Below are 20,768 nucleotides of genomic sequence, written 5' to 3' on the forward strand. Positions count from 1 at the left end.
CATTTAAACCCGCTTGAGGACCCCCCTCACACTCGCTCACCCTTCAGCCGATTCGCGCCAGCTGCCCGCGCTGGGCCCTCCCCACGTCGGAAGCACCTGACAAAAGGGAAGAGGCGCAGGACGAGCTGCGCGATTGCGCCAGCCTGGCCTCTCCCCGGTGTAACACCTACTGCGAGGGCTGGGAGAGCTCTAGAGCCGGAGCGGGCACTGGAAACACGCCGAATAGCTGGCACGTGCAGAGTTTAAACCTTCTGAGAAACCCCCTCCCCGTGAGCAGCGCTACTGGTGTGTTTAGTTTTAAGGCTAGTCCTTGAACTTGGCTCTCCCGGAACAAGTGCCAGCTTGCAGCTCTTTCTGCCCCGTCACTGACGCGACTTGCGGGATTAGCGTTCCACATCCCAGGCTTTCAGCTGTCGGCAGCCCGGCCTTTTCCGGTGTGCCTCATTTCCTACAGCCTCGTGTTTGAGCAACATGCAGTTACCACAGACCCTTTTCCCCCCATACCAAAAAGCAAAGTAATTGTTAAATTATTAAAAACCCCATGTTCGGTACCCAAGGCGATTAAATCGGGTTGAACTAAGACCTGCTGCAGTGGGCGCGTGACACAACCAGCGTGGCGGACAAAAGGACACCAGTGAGAAAGCCGTGCTCAGTGGGAATTGCCATCGGCACCCGACACTGTCCGATGGCCGGCGCCAGCCGTCTTTATTTTACTTTGCCGTGCGTTTCGTTTTACACCGTTGCCTTGCTTTCCATGCTCACTTTCCCTCGATAGCTAGCAGAGCTGTGACACAGCGTGCCACCCCGCGGCGTGAGCAATTCTGATTACAGAGTGGTGCTGAATTGGTGCACAATTCATAACAGTGTAAGAAGAAAAATCAAGTTATTGAAAACCAACTGACAATAACTTTACCAAAACACCTTTGCGCTTACATTTTTAACCCTTTGCCTTTATCACTACGTAACGTTACATGAATTTACTAAAACTGTTACCAGCAAGTACAGCAGAACATTGCTAAATCACATTTATAAACCCCAAACCCATTCCCTTCTCTTCAATTCTGCAGACCAGAGCACGTGACAGAGCAAAACACGACAAGAGGTCCCCCCGCGCCTCAGAGCTTCGTGGTACCGTGCCACAGTGCAGCAGTGCATCTTCCAGAGGAGATTCAAATAGCAGCGAGCCCTCGTTGCAATGCGTAATAGATCAGAAAGCCACGACGTCAGAGAGCTTCTAGTGAGTGAGGCTTTATGAAAGAGCAGTTAAGATTCTACTCCAATTACTCGCATCAAGGGAAAAATAAAAATAAAACCAGCATTCATCTTAAAAAAACAGAATTCATATAAAATGAAATATATTCAAACATTTTCAGAGTAGTTTGCTATCTTTACTAAATGGCACCAGCTTTCAAGTGGTCATGTGAAAGAAAAAACAGTAACGTTTCAAATTTTGCCTGGAAGTTATTCTAGAAGCGGAATTTCTATCTTCGTATTTGCTGCTAAAAGGAAGAAGTAAATATGAACTGAGTATCGACGAATATTTAATCTATACATCTTCTGATTTGGTTTGATTCAGTAAGTAGAAAAGATTTTCCATACTCAAGTTATCTACAGATTATGTCTATATATAAAAAAAAGGTGTGGATATATACATTTAATACATACACACACGCTCGTACGTATATACACAAACTGGTAATGGATGGTCTCCCCTCCACAGCGGTGACGCGCTGAGCCCACGCTTCACCTCGGAACCTGCTTTAAGGCTGCACAGGGTGTCGGTTCTGGGACAAGACACGGGCAGATGCTCTTGGTCTGGGCTGTAATTGTTCCACTTCATGATCTATTGTTACCACCTCTAGTTGTGCATGACGAAGTTTCAATAACTTAGAATTTGTTGTATAAAAACAATTCCAGAAACAGAACTCCCTTATTCAAGGAACGTCCCCCGCTCCCACCCCCGTGACATCATTTTTGCTAACTGATTACAGAAGTCAAACTAAATCACATCAGAAACAGCAAGCACACTCTTTTGTCTTAATCTAAAACAACACCCATCAAAACATTCTGCAGTGTGGCATCCTTCGATTTTCTCATCTTCTCAATTGCCCTCTGGAGATCCTGCTGCTGCACAGGCCGAATTTCATCTTCATCATGGCTTAAAGAGAGAGAGAAAAAAAAGCAAGATGGTGATTCAGGTGCTGTGTAACAGCTGTTCAAACAACGAGAAGTAATCACTGAAAACAGCAGCTCTGACATGGATCCAAAATTACACGAGAGATGTCCGTGCACGTTACCGCACGCAGGTATGGGAGACAATCAGAGAAATGTCACAGCATGTGGAGTTCCGCATGTGCAAGAGCATCACCAGCACGCACGCCTGGTAATACAGCGCAGTAGTAACACTCTCTTGTTGGTTTGACACCTTGGAACAAACAGTCTTATTTTCATAGTCACAATGAATAAAGGTAACGTATTTGGGGGGGGGGTTTGTTGTACAGAGGCAATTTGTCAAGAAAAAAGAGAGCCTCCTGCTTTCTGTGAATCACAGCAAGGTTTTTTTAAACCTCTACAAATTTGCAATTCAAATCAGAAAATACAAACTGGTAATTGGACCGCGTGTAGCGCCAGGAGCGTTCACAATTGCCATTCAGCGATCGTAACAGACAGAATAAAGACACATACGTCTCTTCTTCACAGGCAGAATTAACATATTCCCTGACACAGAGGAGCGCTGCATCCCGGCACATTTCTTTCAGATCGCTGCCTGAGAAGCCGTCAGTCTCTTTAGCAACTTCCAGGAGATCCACGTGCCTGTCCACCTGTCCAAAAACAAGAGGTACGAGCATGAAAACTCTCAAGTCATTTACCTTGTTCACCAAGGACAAGAAACAGTCACCCCCAAGTATTTTTACCTGCCCTAAGATCATCTTTTTCAGTCTGGACTTTTTTTGAGAGCTAAAAGACAATTATTTTATTAACTTCTGCTTTGAACCCTCCAAGTAGTCCATTTCATTAAACGAAACTGATGCTTCATCTCAGAAAACTCTGTAGCCGATAAAAAAAAATATAGAGAACATGCAACCAAAAGCGAACCATCATATTGGAATATTCTGTGTCTGTGCAGTTTTGGAAGCCTACAGGATGGCAAAAACTGATCACAGAAATAACGACCCGTTTACCCAAATGCCCGCACACGTTTCCGGCAACAGCACTGGGGTTTTTTTGTGAGGGGCTCAGTCAGACCACATGTGCATCTTTTTATCCACAGGCAACGAGTGCTACCCAACGGGTCTCCTTTCCCAGCCACAGCCCTTTTTTTTTTTACATTCTTTGAAAGAGCGCATTTTGTTTTCTTTTGACCAGTGACACAGCAAGGCTGCAAAAAGCTCCTGGCGCATTTACGGTTTGCCGTTATGCCTTTCAGTGCGGAACAAGAACCTCAAAAGCAGTCATTCACCACCTCGGCAACTCAGTTGTCTGCCAAGTTACTGAACAACTGCTCCTGCTTTATACAACCACGAAACGGGGAACTCGGAGGCAAAATACTGTGTCTGACTCCGTGCGCTGGATCGGACTGAACTCTTTCCAGCCAAGACCCCACATTTATTCAGTCCAGTTACAGAATCTCTGACAACAGCCCCTTCCAGCACATTTTCCAACGCATCAGTAGTTCCTTTTCAAAAAGTTAAAGCCAAATTAGTCTAATAAAAGGCTGAAATTATGGGATGACTTCTTCTAAGAGGGAAACTATTCCATGGTGATGAAGGCCAAGCCCCAGGCGTAATCTTTGCTGCTTCCAGCTCCCCCCTCAATCCATGCACTCCCCAGAATAACCGAGGAACGTGCCGGCATCCACTGAGCACCCTTCCAATTCCCCACTGTCCTCCTGCTGCTCTTGAAGGACAAGGGTTACGGTGATACTGTGCTGTTGGCTCGTATCTTGAGCCTGCACTTGAGCCCCAGCTCCCTGACCCGCGGCTCAGCACACAGTGCTCTGGTTCGGGTCCAGATCGAGCCATCTGGCTCCCCAGGCACGGGAAGGAAGGCAAAAGCGGCACCGAAAGTGCCTCCTACAGACACTGCAGCCTGGCCATCTCGAAGTGCTTTGCTTTAAAGCGCGATCCTGCACACAAATACAGAAGCCAGTAACAGTCAGCTGTGCACCTGCAATGCATTTGCTCGACGTGGGGCGGAACGCCATCAAAAATTGAACGGAGCAGCGCAACTGGCTAAGAAATAGGAAACGGGCATGTTGTGTAGCAGGCATTGGCAAGGATTTCCCTTCAAGTGAGAAAGGAGAAACAAGATTTTAAGACAGGCAAGGAAAACGGAGGGCATGGCTGTGCCTGTCGTGTGAAGAGCTGCCAGGAAGTCTGTCACCCTTGCTGAACATAAGCCAGGCTTGAGAGATCCAACTCCTCCTCCTAAGGGATAACCAATACAGGCTAATTTCCCCCCCCCCCCCCCCCCCCCGAAAAACGTTATTTGTGTGACTTGTGATTTACTGCCAGATGCTTGCTATACCTCCTGTTCCTTCAGGTCCGTATTCAGGAGCCAATTTAGATCCCTGCTGAAGGTTTTAAGGCCAAGGTGCTGCAACTCCCAGGCCCAGCTGCCGAGGCAAAGGAGCCAGAGTCCACTTGCGTGCAAGGGCTGCAGATATTTGGGGAGCCGGAATAAGGCTCTATTATTTGGCATATCTCCCTAACACATGAAAGAGCTCTTGAAAAGAGATTTGAGTCTGAAATCACCACTTGCAAGAGGTGTTATACTTTCTTTGAGATCTTCTGCAAATAGGGCAGCTCTTCCTGCACAACTCCTTTGGCATTTCGTATCAGTTCTGTTCTCGCATCTGTGTCTAGTAATTTGCAAAAAAGCCAACCTACATTCTAATCCTATGCAAACAATTCAAAATGACCACGTGCAAAGTAAGCTCCCCAATATCTCAGCTATTTGCAACGAGCAGTTGTGATTTTTAGGCCTCTTAAAAAAAACAGTAGTAACAATATCTATAGTAGTTTTCCTCTAAAGGAAACAGGAACTAGGGATCAAAAGTGCAAAAAGCAGCACTGTCAAAAAATGTCATTGCTCCTTTCTTGACTTGAGCCTGTATGGAGTTAAAAAAAATTAGGCCTCTCTTTTCCCTGCATAATGATGTCTTGAAATTTCTTTCACTGATCAAAGTGATTTCCAAACATGATTCACCTTCAGCATCTTTAGAGAGATAAATACACTATCTTCTTATGTAACAAGAAAATGGAGACAGAGAAATTAAGTAATTTTTCTCGGCGATGCTGATTCACCACAAAATCCAAGACTGCTGCTCTGACTGAGGCTCATCCTTAAACCAGTACGCAACTCTACTGCTTTAATTTAACGCCACACCTAAACCCACAAAAGATTCCTAAGTTATAATCAGAAATACCCTGGTAGATAATCTCTACCTTACCCCAAGACAGTCAATTATAAAACATGTTTTCTACAACTCCAGAGCTTGCACTCATCAAAACAGTAATACAGCAAATTAACCATTAAAAGAAGTCTACTTACATTTTCATTTTTCAAAATTAGCTTCAAGATTGCTTCTCTTTGTTTCAGAGCCTTAAACAAAAGAAATCGAAGTTACTAGAGTACAAAAATAAACGTATGTAACACCTATCAATTTTGCAGCATATAGGCTCTCACAATTCAGTGACACAAGCTGATCCCTCAAAACAGGATGTGATACACGCTGAGGAAACCCATCTGATGGCAAATCACTCAGCAAAACGAGACCTAGGGCACTCTGACTCCAGGAGCACGTGAAAATAAACATTTGAGCACACACATTTACACCGACTACAGGGAAAGGGAAAAGGCGCTGACAGTCTTTTACTTTGCCCTAGGTGAAGGCAGCCGTCTCCAAAGATTTCCTATCATCTTTAACAGAGGGCTGACTCTCTAGATCTAGGGGATGCTCTCAATACTTTGCTAAACCAGATGAAGAGGATAAACTGTTCTGCTTAAAAAAAAAAATACAATTAATTAATTCTATGGATGGTGCTTGGGAAATTTTAAGCAATATAAATCATGTACTGTAATGAGGTTACTGAAAGAAACAGTTACGTCCTGAGCATATCCTTACCAGCAAGGTAAAACACAGGCAGCAAAGAGACAGGTTTTTTGTTTCTCCCAAAACCAAACTTGTCCTCAACTCACTTTCATTGTTAAAAAGGGAAAAAACTGCCCCATAGATACTCTGGCAGCTCAACAGTTGATACTCTGTCTCAAAAGATACTTCTTCTGTTTCCTTCTGTCTTGCAGATAATTTCTTATGAGCAATTTTGGGCATTTTCATCTCAAACATAGTTATGAAATCTGCAAGGCTTTAGCTACTCCGCAGCAGTACCTGTGCAAACTTCCCATCCACAGCACGTAAATTATCTCGGCCCTCAATAAGAGTCGTAACCAATCTTGGTTGTATCAAAGTGCCACAGACAAGACCAAGAGACAAGCAGTAAGGTCATGGTCTGGCTGTAGCGGGGTAAGGAAAGTTACGTGCCTGTGCCCTAAACGACACCTCCTGTTGTAACTCTGGTCCTGGGAGAGGAAGCCAACCCCTGTAATACCCCGAGGCACTGTTACCTGCGGGTAATTCATCCTTTTAACAATGGTTCTTGATAGAAAGACACGATAAAGTACTAAAATACACATCCTTGCCCCTTACTAATTCAAGGAGAACTTGAAGATGAGTAAGGTGTATGAAACCCTGTGAGCAGGCATCGCAGAGAAGCAGTTACTGGGTTATAAATGCTTTGTTTCGAAAAGTATCCGCCCACAAGGAGTGAAAGCCAGTTCAAACAAGATGGGTCTGGGAACATGACTACTCTCTTGCACAATCAATAAAGAGCTTCACTCCTCCAGTTTTGTCTCTAAGTTTCTGCAAAAAGTGAATAACGAAGGCTATTTCTGTAGCCAGAAGGGAATACTGACAACCACGACTGAACTCTTTATACTATTGATACAAAAAGATCTTGTGATATCTCTAAGTGTTCGAAGGTGACTAAAATACCTTGAAAAGGATGGCAATCGCAACATTTATAGTAAGGGTAACCTTGTGATGGCTGGCCTAATTGATAAAGACCTTAATTACTGCCTGTTTGGCATAAATCGTAATCGGAATAAAAACGGTTTTCCAGGTTGCTTGCGGTGCCTGACTGTGGCAAGGCTTGAGCAGAATGTAGGCTTTGATATGCAGATTTCGTTCCCTCTTCTCTCCTTCTCTTCTAAATACTGTGTATTGAGAAGGTATAAATGATAGCCAATATGTACCGGCTGCTTGGTACTATCCAATCTGGGTGCAAGTCTCCCCGTAGGCAAGTGTGTGCAGTCACTTTTGTGCTTTTTGTGACAGTTTTCAAGTTAAGACTGAGCTCTTTCCGGAGGGCAGTGTTTAAGCCTCTCCATTCGTACAGATGAAGAAAATGGGTGGGAAGCTTTCAGAACACACAGGGTTGTTTCAGATAAAAGACCCAAGGAATCAATATTTCTGTGAGAAACTTCACCTTAAAAAGCAAAGTTATGTACGTGGTTCTAAAAAACTAAAGCCAGATCAAAATAATACAGTATTCTTTTAAAAACGCCAAACCAGAGACTTGGCTGATGAGGCACCTGCCCGTAGCTCAGCTACCAGCACACTCTTCAGGCAAACCTGGCATGACTTACAGGTTGGTTGATGTGAAACCGGGTCGGCATTCTTCTCATGATTGCAGAGTCAAGATCCTGAGGACGGTTGGTGGCTCCCATTACTATTACCTGCGTGCACCAACAGAAAAAACGAGTCAGCCTGGAACCAGCCTTTGAAAACATCGCTGTATTGGAGTTTCAAAACCAAACATGTGACTGATCCTTCCACGCTTTATCAAGAACATCGACATTTAAAGAAGTTACGTAAGGTTTCTTGGTACTGATTTCAGCAACTGGATTTAAACAGGCAGCTTAAGAGAGCATTGGTACCACAGAGTACCAGCTGGGTGGAGATTTTTACATTAGTGTGAAGCCTTCTGAGCCCAATTTGAAAGTTCAAACTCTAAGCAGTAACCCAAAACTCCTGCTTGTAAGTCCTGGCGATGTCTCTTGAGTTCCTGGTGGTCTGGAAGGAGCTTGAAAGGAGGTGTTTTGATAAGGTACTAAAAAACGTGGCATTTTTGTGCTATGTTGAAAAAAGAAAGGCCATCAGTTCACCGGGATGACCAAACTGGCAGCTTTTGCATGCACTAAAATGTTGGGTTTTTTTTTTTAATGTTAAAAAAAAATGCATTACAAGTCAGTAAGAACCTATATGCACCGGTCTACCGTAACAGCAGCGCATTAGAGGTGTAGAAGCCAAGTTCAAAACAAGGAGAGTACCTCTTTTGACCGCATTCCAGTTATTAGCTAAAGAACAAATTTACTTTCCATTCACATCAGCCTCATTTTCTCATTTGTTATTGTAAGTTATGTACATTGTAAACACCCAGTCACAAAAGTGAAAAATGTCAGGGAAATTAATCTCCTATCAATACAGTTTCCTGACGTGCTTCTGGTCTTTTGTCCGGGATCACTGTTCCGCAGCCAGCCCTGGCAGCTCCAGCAGCCCCTGGCCAGCCTGGGTTGCGCGTTGCGGAGCAGAGTCACCCTGCCACCTAGAGGCTTCATTATACGGTGGCAAACTGCTACGCACAGAAAAAAGTCAAAATGTGCATTTTTTCGCCAGGGCTCCGGCAGTCTTCACCTTCTAGAAGGCATTACGTATGAGCGCTTTGCTCTTGTCTGCGTGCTAAACGCGCTGAAGCTTGGCTGAGCTGCCTCTTGCAAAGACGCATTGCTGTACCCACGCTGTGCTTCCCCGGGGTGTGCTTCACGGTCCGACGTGGGACAGAGTGTTGTTCCCTCTGCGCTACCGGAGCCGAGGAGCCTTCCCAAAACCAGCTTTGTGTGCAGGTTCTGTGATTGTGTGCACACGTGCAGCTGCACGGGCTTCAAGCTGTCCCTTCAAGCAGCACAGCTCTGTTTTCCAGGCACTGTGCCCCAAGTTCCTGGCGGGACTCAAGACTCCCCCCTTGGCAGGTTTAGCCCAAAGCTGAACAGGCTTTTCAGGTGCAATCAACACAGGAACAAATAACATTCATCACAACACTTATTTACCATTTTCTCCTAGCGTTTGGAATCTTTGTTACCATAACAAAAGCCAAATTTAATCCTTATTCAAAGGAAATTTGTTTGGCAAGAATCAGACAAGCAACCCAAAGCTCCCAAGTAAACATTTGTAATTAACAAAAGAGCCCAGTGAGCTGGCTGTCAAAAACCGAGACAATGCAAACGTCAAAACATCGCTTAAAGAACACTTCCTGAATTGCAATGACATCTCGGGGAGGAGCCTGAAACACCCTACCGACTGAAAAACTCCCCAGAACCCTGAATCAAGCCCTGGGGTGTCTCCAGCCGATGGCTTGCATCACGTTTTACTTCGGTGGCTCCCTACCCTGCAGGGGCACACGAGCAGGGGCCAGGAGCGACTTCTGCAGGCTCTGCACGCTGAACTCAAGAGACGGGTAAGACCACGTATCGCCTTACTGCGAGGAACGAACAATTTGACTTGCTCCAAGAAGTTGTCACGATGTTGGGAAAAAAAGATAATACGTTCAAACATGGGAAGAAATGTGTGCTTGCAAGATCGTATTAGCTTCCAGTTAAGCGTTCATACCGTTGGCCTCCTGTTAATGGTAAGCAAACACTCTGCTTTGTGTCCTAATCAGTTTTTTAAAAGTCAGCTGAAAAATATCTTTAGTACAAGCTTGACAGAGGAGGAAAAGCAGATTTTACAAAGAAAGAACTAATGGAGGTCAGAGCATTGGAATCCATTCACAGAAAAATACAGATTAAAAAAGCTGAAAAATTTTAATCTGGAGAATAAACATCATTTTTAAAGGCCTTAAAATAGATTGCTCCAGGTGACAGTTCAGGAACGTACCAAGCAGGCTTTCGTTTATGGTACGTTCAAGTTATTTATTTCATAAATGGGTTTTGTTTGTTTGTTTTTACAGCACCAGCAGCTTTTGTATTTTTTTTTCCCCCCTCTCCAAAATACAATACTTCTGCTGAGATTACAGGAGGGCTACAGAAGTGTACAGGAATAACGGGATGGAAGCATGGCTCCGTTTAATAGAACTTATCTTTCGATAACATCAACTTCTCTGCCCTTTCAGATTAACTCCAGAGTGTAGTGCTTGTCTAACGCTAGTCTAATGCTTTTCTGGAAACAAACCAACCAACCTGCAACTGGGATGAATACTCAGATCTTTCAATACCTTCCCAAAAATCAAAGATTCGCTTCAGCTGAAGAAAATATTGTTGACAAAATGTTTTTCAAAACAGTTTAAAAATTCCCAATTTTGGCAGCTCAAACTATACACCTACATTATTGAGACTTAAGACACTTCTGAAAATAACACCTCTTAATTAAAACCAAAACACCTACAAAAACAGTCTGCTCGAGAAGAACAATGATCTATTAATATGACTCATCTCATTCTCATAACATTCTGTTTATCTACGAGAGGTAAAGACGCTCTTTTGGCCATTATTGCTACCTGCAATCGGCTGCTCTTCCCAGATGGCTCGATGCACAGTAACTGAGAGGGAAAAATCCCGTTACTTTTCTTGTCATCCTTTGTACTTACTTGGCAGTTATAATCAGTGTCCAGTCCATCCCACAGACTCATGAACTGAGCTTTCATCATAGCTGTAGCTTCATGGTCGGAACTTGACCGACTTCGTAAGAAGGAATCTGTATTAAAGGATTCAGTAAAGCAGTTTACTTTCAATCCTGCCACAGAAACTACGCTGTTTGATTTCTCGTGTGCAGACTTGTGCTATTCCCTTATAAATATTTTTAAAAAATGTTGTCAACAAATGAAAAATATTTCTTATGATGAATAGGAAAGTGGAATTTCACATTTTTAAGCACATCTGTTAAATTACGTCACACAAGTACATGCCTATCACATGAGATTGTCCCAAATCTTTTGCTCCAAGTTTTCACTTTCCTGAATTCGTGGAAAGTGTAATTTTCACCTCAATTTCTCATGCAGAGATAGAAGCATTCAGAGTCTGGCAAGCTAGAGGACACCAAAGCACAGGAGAACAGCGAGCTGCAGGACTGATGTAAAGTAGGCTATACGCTTCATTATGCAGAGCTCTAACTCTGCCAGTGGTTGCCTAAAGAATTTCCAACAGCTAGAAAAACACCACATTTTTCACTCCTGTACAGAAGGATAAAAAGCATCTCCAATGACTGTGGAAAGGCTAACAGCTTCATCAGGCTGTTACAAGCCGCTCTAGGAAGCGCCAGTGCTACGAGACAATGAGCAATTGTAACTGAACTGCTCACGTTCACAGGGACTTAAACACTAATGCGACAAGTCCAGATGTGCTGAACTACTGGCACCTTTGCTCTCTTCCTAGGTGAAGTTCCCCTCCTACTTCTTCAGCCTTATTAAAATATTCCTGAGCTCTCCTAAACCCATGTTTTATTTTCCATTACGCGCCCTCACGGCAGAAGCATTGAATTGTATTTGGTGACGGGTTTCCTGAATAAGTAGTTCCCTTGACAGAAGAAAAGCTCTCCTCATGAACCACCTTAGCCCAACCAAAAATAAGCAGCAACTTGTTCTACTTGTAATTTCCTCCACTAACATGAGGAAGGAATACACTGGTTTTCCTAATTTGCCACCATTACTTTACAATACCATTTATATTCCTAAACCTTGTTCCATTATCACTCTTTTGAAGGAACAGATGACAGTAGATCAATATACCCATCGACTCGACTCTACAGTTTAATGTCATTCTGCTATAGTTACAACAAAAAAAAAAAAAGGCTAGATTTTTACCTATTTCGTCAATAAAAATGATGGATGGTTGGAGCTTTACAGCAAGGGAGAAGACAGCTGCAGCCAGTTTCTGAGACTCCCCGTACCACTTGTCCGTCAGCGTTGAAGGCTGGAGATTAATAAATCGACAACCTGCTTCCTTTGCCGTAGCTTTGGCGATCAGCGTTTTGCCACAGCCAGGAGGGCCATAGAGAAGTACTCCTGAAAAAGTAACGGTGTTAATGCTCGCTGTACAGAAAACATGCTTTGGTACGACAGACCTGATAGTGTCCAGGCTTGTAATTTATTCAAGTTTTAGGAGATAAGAAACCAACATACACAGTGTTCCATCAAATCAAATACAGAGGTATTTAAGATATCCTTAGAAAATTAAAGCTAAGAATATCTAAAGATGGGTTCGGTGAAATTGAAGGGAGACATTTATCTGAAATATGACTGGTTTATTACTGTGGCTATAAAGGTTACATAAAATCAAACCCCTATTTATTTCCTGTAAGCATCTGACAGGCCTTGCTTATAGCCAGTTTCAGCCTTGCTAATAAAACTTAGCACAGAGGGGAGAGAAGGGGAAAAAAAAAAAGCACCCACAAACATTTTAAACAAATTACCCAAAATTAAATATGACATCTCATATTACTTTTGAACTTGTCATAGTGAAAGAATTCACAGCAGCGTTTTTCTAACACAGTTGTAAAGAAAACGATTTAAAGAAAAAAATTAAGTCAAACAAGCGTGAACCACAGAGAATTACTAGATTGGATTTTTTTTCTGTTTATGTGACTGACAACCACAAACGTAATTACTCTGAAGCAATGCTTCCTATTAGCACACAGTACAAGCCACTAATAAAACTGAGGAGTCTGCCCTATATGGAAAGTCTGCTTTGAAAAGATAAATAAAAAATAATTTTTTCCTTCAGCTTATTAGATCATGACATTAAAGTAATTTTCCAGGCAGTTTCAATTTGTGACTTAAACAGAAAGTAGCCTGGAAAAACTAAACCAGTTACAAAAGTGCTTCATTTTCCATCACTTAGTACACGAAACCGAGACCGTCACAGATACATTTAATGAATGTAACGAATAGTTTTCAGAGAATTTTCAGAAGACAATATTCCAAGGATCAGAGCAGTAAAGATAAACTTTGGCATTTTGTCCAACGTTTTAGGTTCAAATTCTGCTCGTCTGCAGTAACATACAGCAAATATGGCTGTAAGCATTCCAACAGAGAGAGTCCAACTTCTGTTTTACTGTTGGAAAGTTATTTTGTCACCTGCCGGTTTCCTTACTGCCTCAATACTGTGTAACTCAGCTCCGGAGAAAATCAAGGGATCTCCAGAATAAAAATGGGATTTCTGTCTCTTTGACACTGGAATGGAGAGATGTCTGGCAAGATTAGCTTACACTGACGTCTCATGTTTATGACTGATGTTTCTATGATACTGTAGAAATATTAACCAAGCGTACAAAGCTGTACAGCAGAGTTAGAGCTCACCTCTGCTAAAGGACAAGATGGGGTACAAGAAGAAAAAAAAAAAATCAACAATTTAGGGAGTTAAAAATGCGGCCTACATAGATAAGCGGACCAAAATGTAAGATCAGTTTTGCAGAAAAGCAATTATTGCTTCATTATTAAGATGAAACTTATTCACTAGCAATTGATTTCATGGCAAGAGAAGAGGAAAAACCTGAGGGTTTTCCCTGGCATCAGCCCTAATGGTTGCACTTTGGACTGGCAACCCACTTCCTCTTTCCTTTATGGGTAATTGTAACTTTTTTTTTTTTTTTTAATAATACCAACATATAAATCCGTAACGTTTCCTTCCTACCTTTTGGTGGCTGTAAGAGCCTGGAATTCTCAAACAAATATTTCTTCTTGATAGGCAAAATGACAGTGTCTTTCAAATCTGTAATAACATCATCTAAGCCTGCAATATCACTCCAGGTTACCTGACATGGAAAAACAGTATTAGAAATTATTATCGTTGTCCCTGCCAACAAAAAATACCTACAAGCTTACAAGTAGTGCAAGGCCTCAAAATAAAAAGGACAAGTGATTAAAAAAACTCTGCTCTCAACGATGAAATTTTAGTTTTAAATTACGGAAATATTTTCTATGTATTTCCATATATAGAGAGATATATATATATGACAAATAATGGCACCCAAAGTCAAAATCAAGATCTTCCATGTCTGAAGTGCTTTCATCAGAGTAACACAGAAAACAGTTTCTTACATGCATGCTAAGTGGGTCTACGAGATGTGCAGCAATACTCATTTCGTATTCAGTAAGCTTGACATTTTTCACTCCGATTTGCTTCATTAGTTTTTCAGCCTGGGGGAAATAAAATGCCAAGAAAAATCAGCGAAAGAAACTGAATATTTAATTCAAAAATTAGTTTTTAAGGAACTGCTATTTGGAGTCTGAAAAGCTTATCCGTAAGCCATGTTTGAAAAGAGCTTAAATCCATCTGAAGTACAAGGTTCTGCTATTTCCTAATGACTTCTTGTCACTTGAGTGAAATTAAGTCATATGTCTCAGTTCCCATCAAATAAGTGTCACACCAGCCCTCCCACCACCAAATCCACAAGTCCTACATTATGATCTGAAAAGCAACCCAAATAAACATTAAAACGTGGAGCTTGCTGTTCAGAACACGTCTGCAGACACGCAGGTAACCTCAGTAGAAAATCATTTCCATGATCTGTAACGGGAGTTTCCAAAGCTGATACAGGCACGTTACACTTAAAAACAAGCCCAGCAGTCCTTACAGACTTTGTACAGGATTCAGATAAAAAGCCTGAAGCTCGTTATTAAATAGAACTCTATAGAGTTCTTTCATGTGCTTAATTATCTTCATTCACAACCCTGCAAACAATACACACACACTTTAATGAGAAATATAATTGTGTTGTTATAAAAAGCATGCCCCCCTCCCCAACCTCCATAGCACTGTATCAAGGAGAGATTTGTATATTTTTAAGGAAAAACCAACAGATAATTCACAGAAGCCAGTCGATTTTTTCTATGTATTCAATGTTTTCTTTTTCCCTATTTAAAAGGAAAAGTCATTTGTTGTGTCAACACGCTTTCACAATTCAGTTTCTCTTTATACTCAAACTTTGCGGTTAAGTCCGACGTGCTTTTGGAATATTGCAACCTCTTATATAACAGCTGGCACTAGCACAGATTGTGAAAGTCGATTTCTAAAGTAGGGCCAATTTTTTAACTAAAGATTTCATTAAAAAAGAAAACCCACTGAAAAGAGAATCAGGTTGCTCAAAATTGCTGTTTGAATCTGTGAAATCTGTGTCAGCCAGAAAACAACAACAAAAAAAATTTCCTTCAATAATTTCCAAAAGGAAACATTTAACTTTTGCTTCCGAAATGCACCTAAATCTTTTCTCAAAGCATTAACTCTCAGGAATCTCCCCTTTCCAGGGTATTTTGACTGCTACTGGACGTGGGGGAGAACAGAGGGAGATGGACAAAGTGCAAGTTATTCTTAAAAAGGCATTTGGACAGTGGTGTTCCACTTTGTCATGAGTAACTACAGTCCCTGCCTCTGCCATTACGTCGCCAAAAAGCAGCAGAGAATTAAGTTATTTCTGCTCAAGGTTTTAAAAATCAACCAAGAGCCTGATGAGAGCATTATTTAACACGACTGCTGCTTAGCAAAGTTGTCAGAAGGAGCAACGGCACCGGGACCACACGCTCGCAGATCATTAGAGACAACATCGTGCTCTCCAGCCCAACAGTTTTTTCACCACTTCAAGCTCGAAATTTTAACTTGTTACAAAGCGTAAGCACTGAAAATGCTAACAGCCTAGATCCTGCGATTTACTAAAAAAATACTTTTTTAAAAATTTATTATTCCACATGCTTTTGTAAATTACTCTGTTGGTTATTGCAAGTCCAGTTTACAGTTAGCAGATTTCTTTGTACGAACAGTAATGAACGAGCCAGCGTTTCACAGAAGTATTTACAAATAAAATCCTACCTGTTTCTGAGCTTCTACTTTCTGCTTTCTGGTTGGATCAATGGCATCGACCATCCATTTAATGGTAAAATATGTTACAGCCCCAAATATGGTTAAACGAAAAATTAATCCAACCACTTCATTCCGGCTCAGAGGACGTGAAAATGCTTCAGCATGGACCATTTTGCCTCTCAGCACTAAATGTAAAAAAACATAGGGAGGGAGGGATAGAAAGAAAGAAAATTAAAGCTGAGAAAATATCTGCCTCATACTTAAACGCCACTTTATAAAAACTACTTCCCATGTGCGCAGTAGGCATAAAGCTTACTGTGAACATATAATGACATATCTCAACAAAAGCACAACCACACCGTACTAAACTGCGTGAGATTAAAACGCGCGGCGCTCCGTATAACGGTGGTATCGTTTCCACTTTCAGTAAGCAGAGAAGAAATTTGAGGCCTTACTTCTTGATCAACTACATGCAAAAAAGGTCCTGATTTCACTCTTCCCTCAAGAAAGCTGCATTCCTTTCAGCCATACAATACTCTAATAAAGATTACTTTATTTCAACTAAGTGCCAAGTTTATATTCCCATTAAGACTGACATTTTGTGACTGTTGTTGACCCCAGAATGCCAAGTCATGGAGACAAAGATAACTACATTATTTAAACAGGGAGTTCCTTTCCCTAAGAGGAAGTTTAAAGGAAAGGCATCTAACTGCCACATTAAGGAGCAATCGACGACTTGTATTTGAATAAAATGAGGTTAAAAGCCGGAGCCTGCACCTAGCAGAACATATTTTGAGTTATTAATATCCCTGGAAAACTGAAAACGCTGGATGTGGCACACAGCTATCAAGGGAAAAGGCTGGTTGCTGCACAGGCCAAATCCAGAAACTGCAGCACCTTCAAGTTAAGGGAGCGTGCTGCAGAGAGGAAAAACCCCTTCCTAAAACATTGAAAAATTACTTATAAAATTGGGGTCGTCTTTCCCCAGTCCACTTTTGCCCCAGCTGGCGGGGTTTCCGTTTGAGAATCATGAACACTCTCCTCGTTCACCGCCCGACTTTCCTGCCGCAAGGGCAAAATCAGTGGCAATTCCTTTGGCAGCTTCCAGCGCTCCCTGGCTGGTCTCCAACCCGAGCTGTCAGCCAGGGAAAAGCCGGACTACCTACAGCCAAGATATCCTTGAATTCCCCCTCGCTCAGCTAGCAGTCGCGGTATGTCGACCCCTGTTCCACTCAAGGCGATGTCGTACCGCAGATTCTGTTTGCAAGGAGTCGGCAGGCTGGAATTTGGAGAGGCACCGCAACACGTTTACCAAAAGATGTCAATGGCTCGCTACTATATTCCAGCGTGGATCACTAAAACAGTTTTGGGTTTTTTTTAACTCTTCGTTCTCTGTTTAGAAATTTAAAAATCAAGGCGGTTGCTATACCTGCTTGGAAATCAAATAAAATCTGCCTGCTTAGGCATCTAAGAAAGTAATACAGAGCTAGCAGATTCTGCGTGTCCTCTTAAGGACATCTTTTCTTTATTAAAATAAAACACATTTATTAAAATATTCAGTGAGCAACCAAAAAAGCTTCAAAAAAAAAAAAAAAAAAGCCACAAACCCCAGCGAACAGCCCCGCTGCTTATGCAATCCTTGCCCCGAACAACAACTGCGAGGAAAACCTTTAACAGGAGAGAATTTCAAGCGTAACCTTTCCGGACGAGGTTCTGCTTACCCTGCATACATTTTAGCGTTTGTTTTCCAGGCAGATCGCGGAGATAACGAGAAGGACAGTTAACTGCAGGCGAGCCCTAGCTCCGCACGGCTACCGCCGCATTTCGGTGCGGCCCTACCGACACCAAAACGAAACCAAAGGCACAGGCGGGGCTGGTTCCCGCGGCGCGGCCGGAGCAGCGGCCCGGTGGCCGGGAGGAGACCCCCGGCTGCCCCGAGCCCTGGGGCAGGACCTGCCGCTTCCCTTTCAAGAACTCGGCTTCGCCCCTACGCACCCCCCACCCCCGGATCGGCCCAGAGGAACGGGCCGGTTCCCGGCCAGGCCACCCAGACCAACGGCCTCGCCGGCGGCGTGTGCGGCCGGGGCCGCAGCTGACAGGAGCGAAGGGGCAGGGCCGCCGAGCCGGCCTCCCGGGCCGCCCGCTGGGCGCCAGCGAGGGCAGGAGCAGGCTTCGGGGAGCGCCCGGCCCCAGCGAGGAGGCGACGGCCGCCCGGGGCCCGGCCGTGGCGGCGCGGTGAGGCGAAGCGGCACCGGTGAGGGCCGGGCCGGGCCGGCCCCGCCGCCCGTGACCTTCCCGCCGCCAGGCAGGTGCCGGCGCGGAGGCGGGAGGCGGCGGGGGCGGGCGCTCGTTCTCCCGCCGGGTCACTCACCCCTCGGGCTGGTCTCTCGGACACGCGGCCGGCGGGTCGCGGCGCCGGCCGCACGGGCGGAGGAAAGCGGCGGCAGGCGGCGGCGGCAGCGCGGGCCCTGGCTCGGCGGCGGCGCGTCCCGCGCTTCCCCTCTCCGGCCGGCTCCCGCCGCCCCGCACGAAGGTTCCGCCCGCCGGCACTGCCGGGCCCGGCACGGCCCTCGGCTCCCAGCCCGCCCGGGCCGGAGCCCCCGCTCCCTCCGCCCGCCGCTCCCCGGCAGCAACAGGGCCTAGCCCCGCACGGGGTCCAGCCCTGCCCCGACACCCGCCTCATAATAAAACCGCTCCGTCCCCCCCCTCGGAAACAGCGACATTTCGGAGGTTAATAGCTCAAGTTCAGAAAACGCAGCATTTGGCAGATTTGGGATGGTAACAGGGATCAGCTAGAATGAAAATCGACGAAATTTAAGAATTTGTCAGTAGTTTGCTAAGAGAAACGGAGGTAATAGTTATCCAATTTCAACTTGTAATGAAAAGAGTAACTACACTCTATATATAGTAACAGAAAATTGTCCAGAAAAAGGTTAAAATAAGGAGATCTCTGTAATAAGTGTAATAAATCCAAAGTTTTGACAACTTCTCTTCAACCGTTCTGCTCGTGTCAATGCCACTGAGGTTTTAAAGCCTTTCAGACCTAGCTTTACTCCTGAGCGAGACCCAAATTCATCCCGCTCCCCTGAATTCAGCGTCTCAAAACCTTTATGCTGCTGAAGGCTCAACGCAGGACTCGTCTCATTCCAGAAGCCGACCCTACAGAGAAGTCTCCATCCCTCTGGTACTGCTGGAGCTTTCCCTGTTCACACAGACCCAGCCAGGGTGAGGTGTTGCTTTCCCCTACCTTCATCATTCGGCACACTTTTTCATCAATTTTGGGTTTGCAGCAGTTTTGTGGAAAAAGAGAACATTTTGGCGGGTTTTTTTGATTGATATTGAAAAATGAGATTGCAAATTTCCCTCCCCCCCCCCCAACTGTAAAATTTCAAATCGAATGTATGGATGACTTACTTGTATTTTAGGAGATCGTAGCTCTTGAATACAGGACAAGAAGGTCACCAAAGGGAGCCAGCATAGTTGGAAAACTCATCAGAGAAGGTAAGACGAAGGCTGCACGCTGTAGATACTGTTTTGCTTCTGACCGCTGGGTGCTTTGCTAGAAAAGATGTTATTTTTGGTGAAGTTTATTCTCCAGTTCAGTGCAGGCTGACCAAAGCTTTGCCAGTGACCTGAACAGGAGCAAGATGGGAAAGGAGCGGTATATTAAAATTGGAAGGGTCTGTGGTGGTTGGAGGTAGGAAGGGGGTCTGCAAGGCACAGGGAACAACAAAACACAGAGAGAGGGAATATGGACGAAGTGAGATAAACAGAAAGCAAGGCAAAGGGTATGGAAAGAACAAAATGAGGGATGGGAAAGTGAAGAACAAGCCGGAGGAAAGGGGATGCCTTGGAGCAGCTTCCTAATTGGGCAAAAGCATGTAGTGGTTTTTCCCTAAAGCCTCTTCTGAGCTTCACCAACTTGCAGGTCAAAGACTTCCTGAGTCAGAGGATGCGTTGTATTTTACGGCAATTTTTTTTCATGAATTTGTCTGCTCACTCCTCAAAAACTTTGGGCATCTGCAGCACTTTATAGCCAAGATCCACAATTTCACTTCACACCACGACACTACCTCTACTGTTTTGAAACTGTCACCAGCTAGTTTCATCTGGAACCCCTACATTTTATACTGAAGACATGGCAAAGCAAGCAGTCCTTGTCCAACCTCTTCAGGAACTTAAGATTTTATAGACCTCTAGCTAAATTTTTTAAGTGGGACCTCAACTGTACGCAGACTTGAAGATGGAGGCACAGCATGAGTATTAACGGTGGCATAATTATGTTCCCTTTCGCTATCCTACCAATTGCTGGCGTAGTCCCGCAGGTTGGATCATGAGATTTCAGCAATGATTGTTGTTACATCGCTGCATGGTGTGATGAAAACGTGTCGCAGGCCTTGCTGGCACAATGGTCACGGACAGATATCTACTGGTCAGGTTGATATTTAGCCTTGGTCTGAGTTGGAATCGGGAACCTAGCAAAAAGACTTTCAGTTCAGCCCTATAGCAACGTATACGTAGTCAGATGTTAGATCAAGCTTAAGACTTAGAGGACTTTCAGAATTTTTTTCAGAGAGAGTCTTAATTTGCTAGCCACATCTGTATTGGTCTATGGATAACCTCCAAGTCCAGGACCTAAAAGGAGGGTTTCACGCATTCATTTCATACATTTGAAGGTTGGGAAAGGAACAGTACGATCTCACTGCACACACACACGAGTCGACCCCATAGTACTTAAGAGCTGCCAACGTGCTCACGAAAACAAGGCCCTAAGAGGTCTTGGGTGCAATGTTCCCAGCAGAGTTTGGAAGGGATTAATACCATTGTCCTCGGCGCTGGCAAAATACCCTCGGGAACGCTGC

The 20,768-nt window shown here is 44.0% G+C and overlaps 1 protein-coding gene across 3 annotated transcripts; it reads right to left on the minus strand.

The window, feature by feature from the left end:
• Positions 1-648: 648 nt before the first annotated feature.
• Positions 649-20,768, minus strand: ATAD1 (ATPase family AAA domain containing 1). 3 transcript variants are annotated; one of them, XM_054831805.1, is made up of 11 exons: positions 20,728-20,768; positions 19,321-19,465; positions 15,916-16,091; positions 14,151-14,249; positions 13,744-13,864; positions 11,916-12,116; positions 10,704-10,810; positions 7,708-7,797; positions 5,554-5,604; positions 2,686-2,822; positions 649-2,158 (listed from the first exon to the last, which is right to left on the minus strand). In XM_054831805.1, coding segments are annotated over exons 2-11 (1,104 nt in total). In that variant the 5' UTR covers positions 19,322-19,465; positions 20,728-20,768; the 3' UTR covers positions 649-2,037. The 3 variants fall into 3 exon arrangements, with proteins under 3 accessions (XP_054687780.1, XP_054687781.1, XP_054687779.1); XM_054831806.1 differs by lacking the exons at positions 19,321-19,465; positions 20,728-20,768 and adding an exon at positions 18,278-18,436; XM_054831804.1 differs by lacking the exons at positions 19,321-19,465; positions 20,728-20,768 and adding an exon at positions 17,628-18,162.

Source organism: Grus americana, chromosome 7 (assembly GCF_028858705.1).
Source record: "Grus americana isolate bGruAme1 chromosome 7, bGruAme1.mat, whole genome shotgun sequence".
Classification (NCBI taxonomy): Eukaryota; Metazoa; Chordata; class Aves; order Gruiformes; family Gruidae; genus Grus; species Grus americana.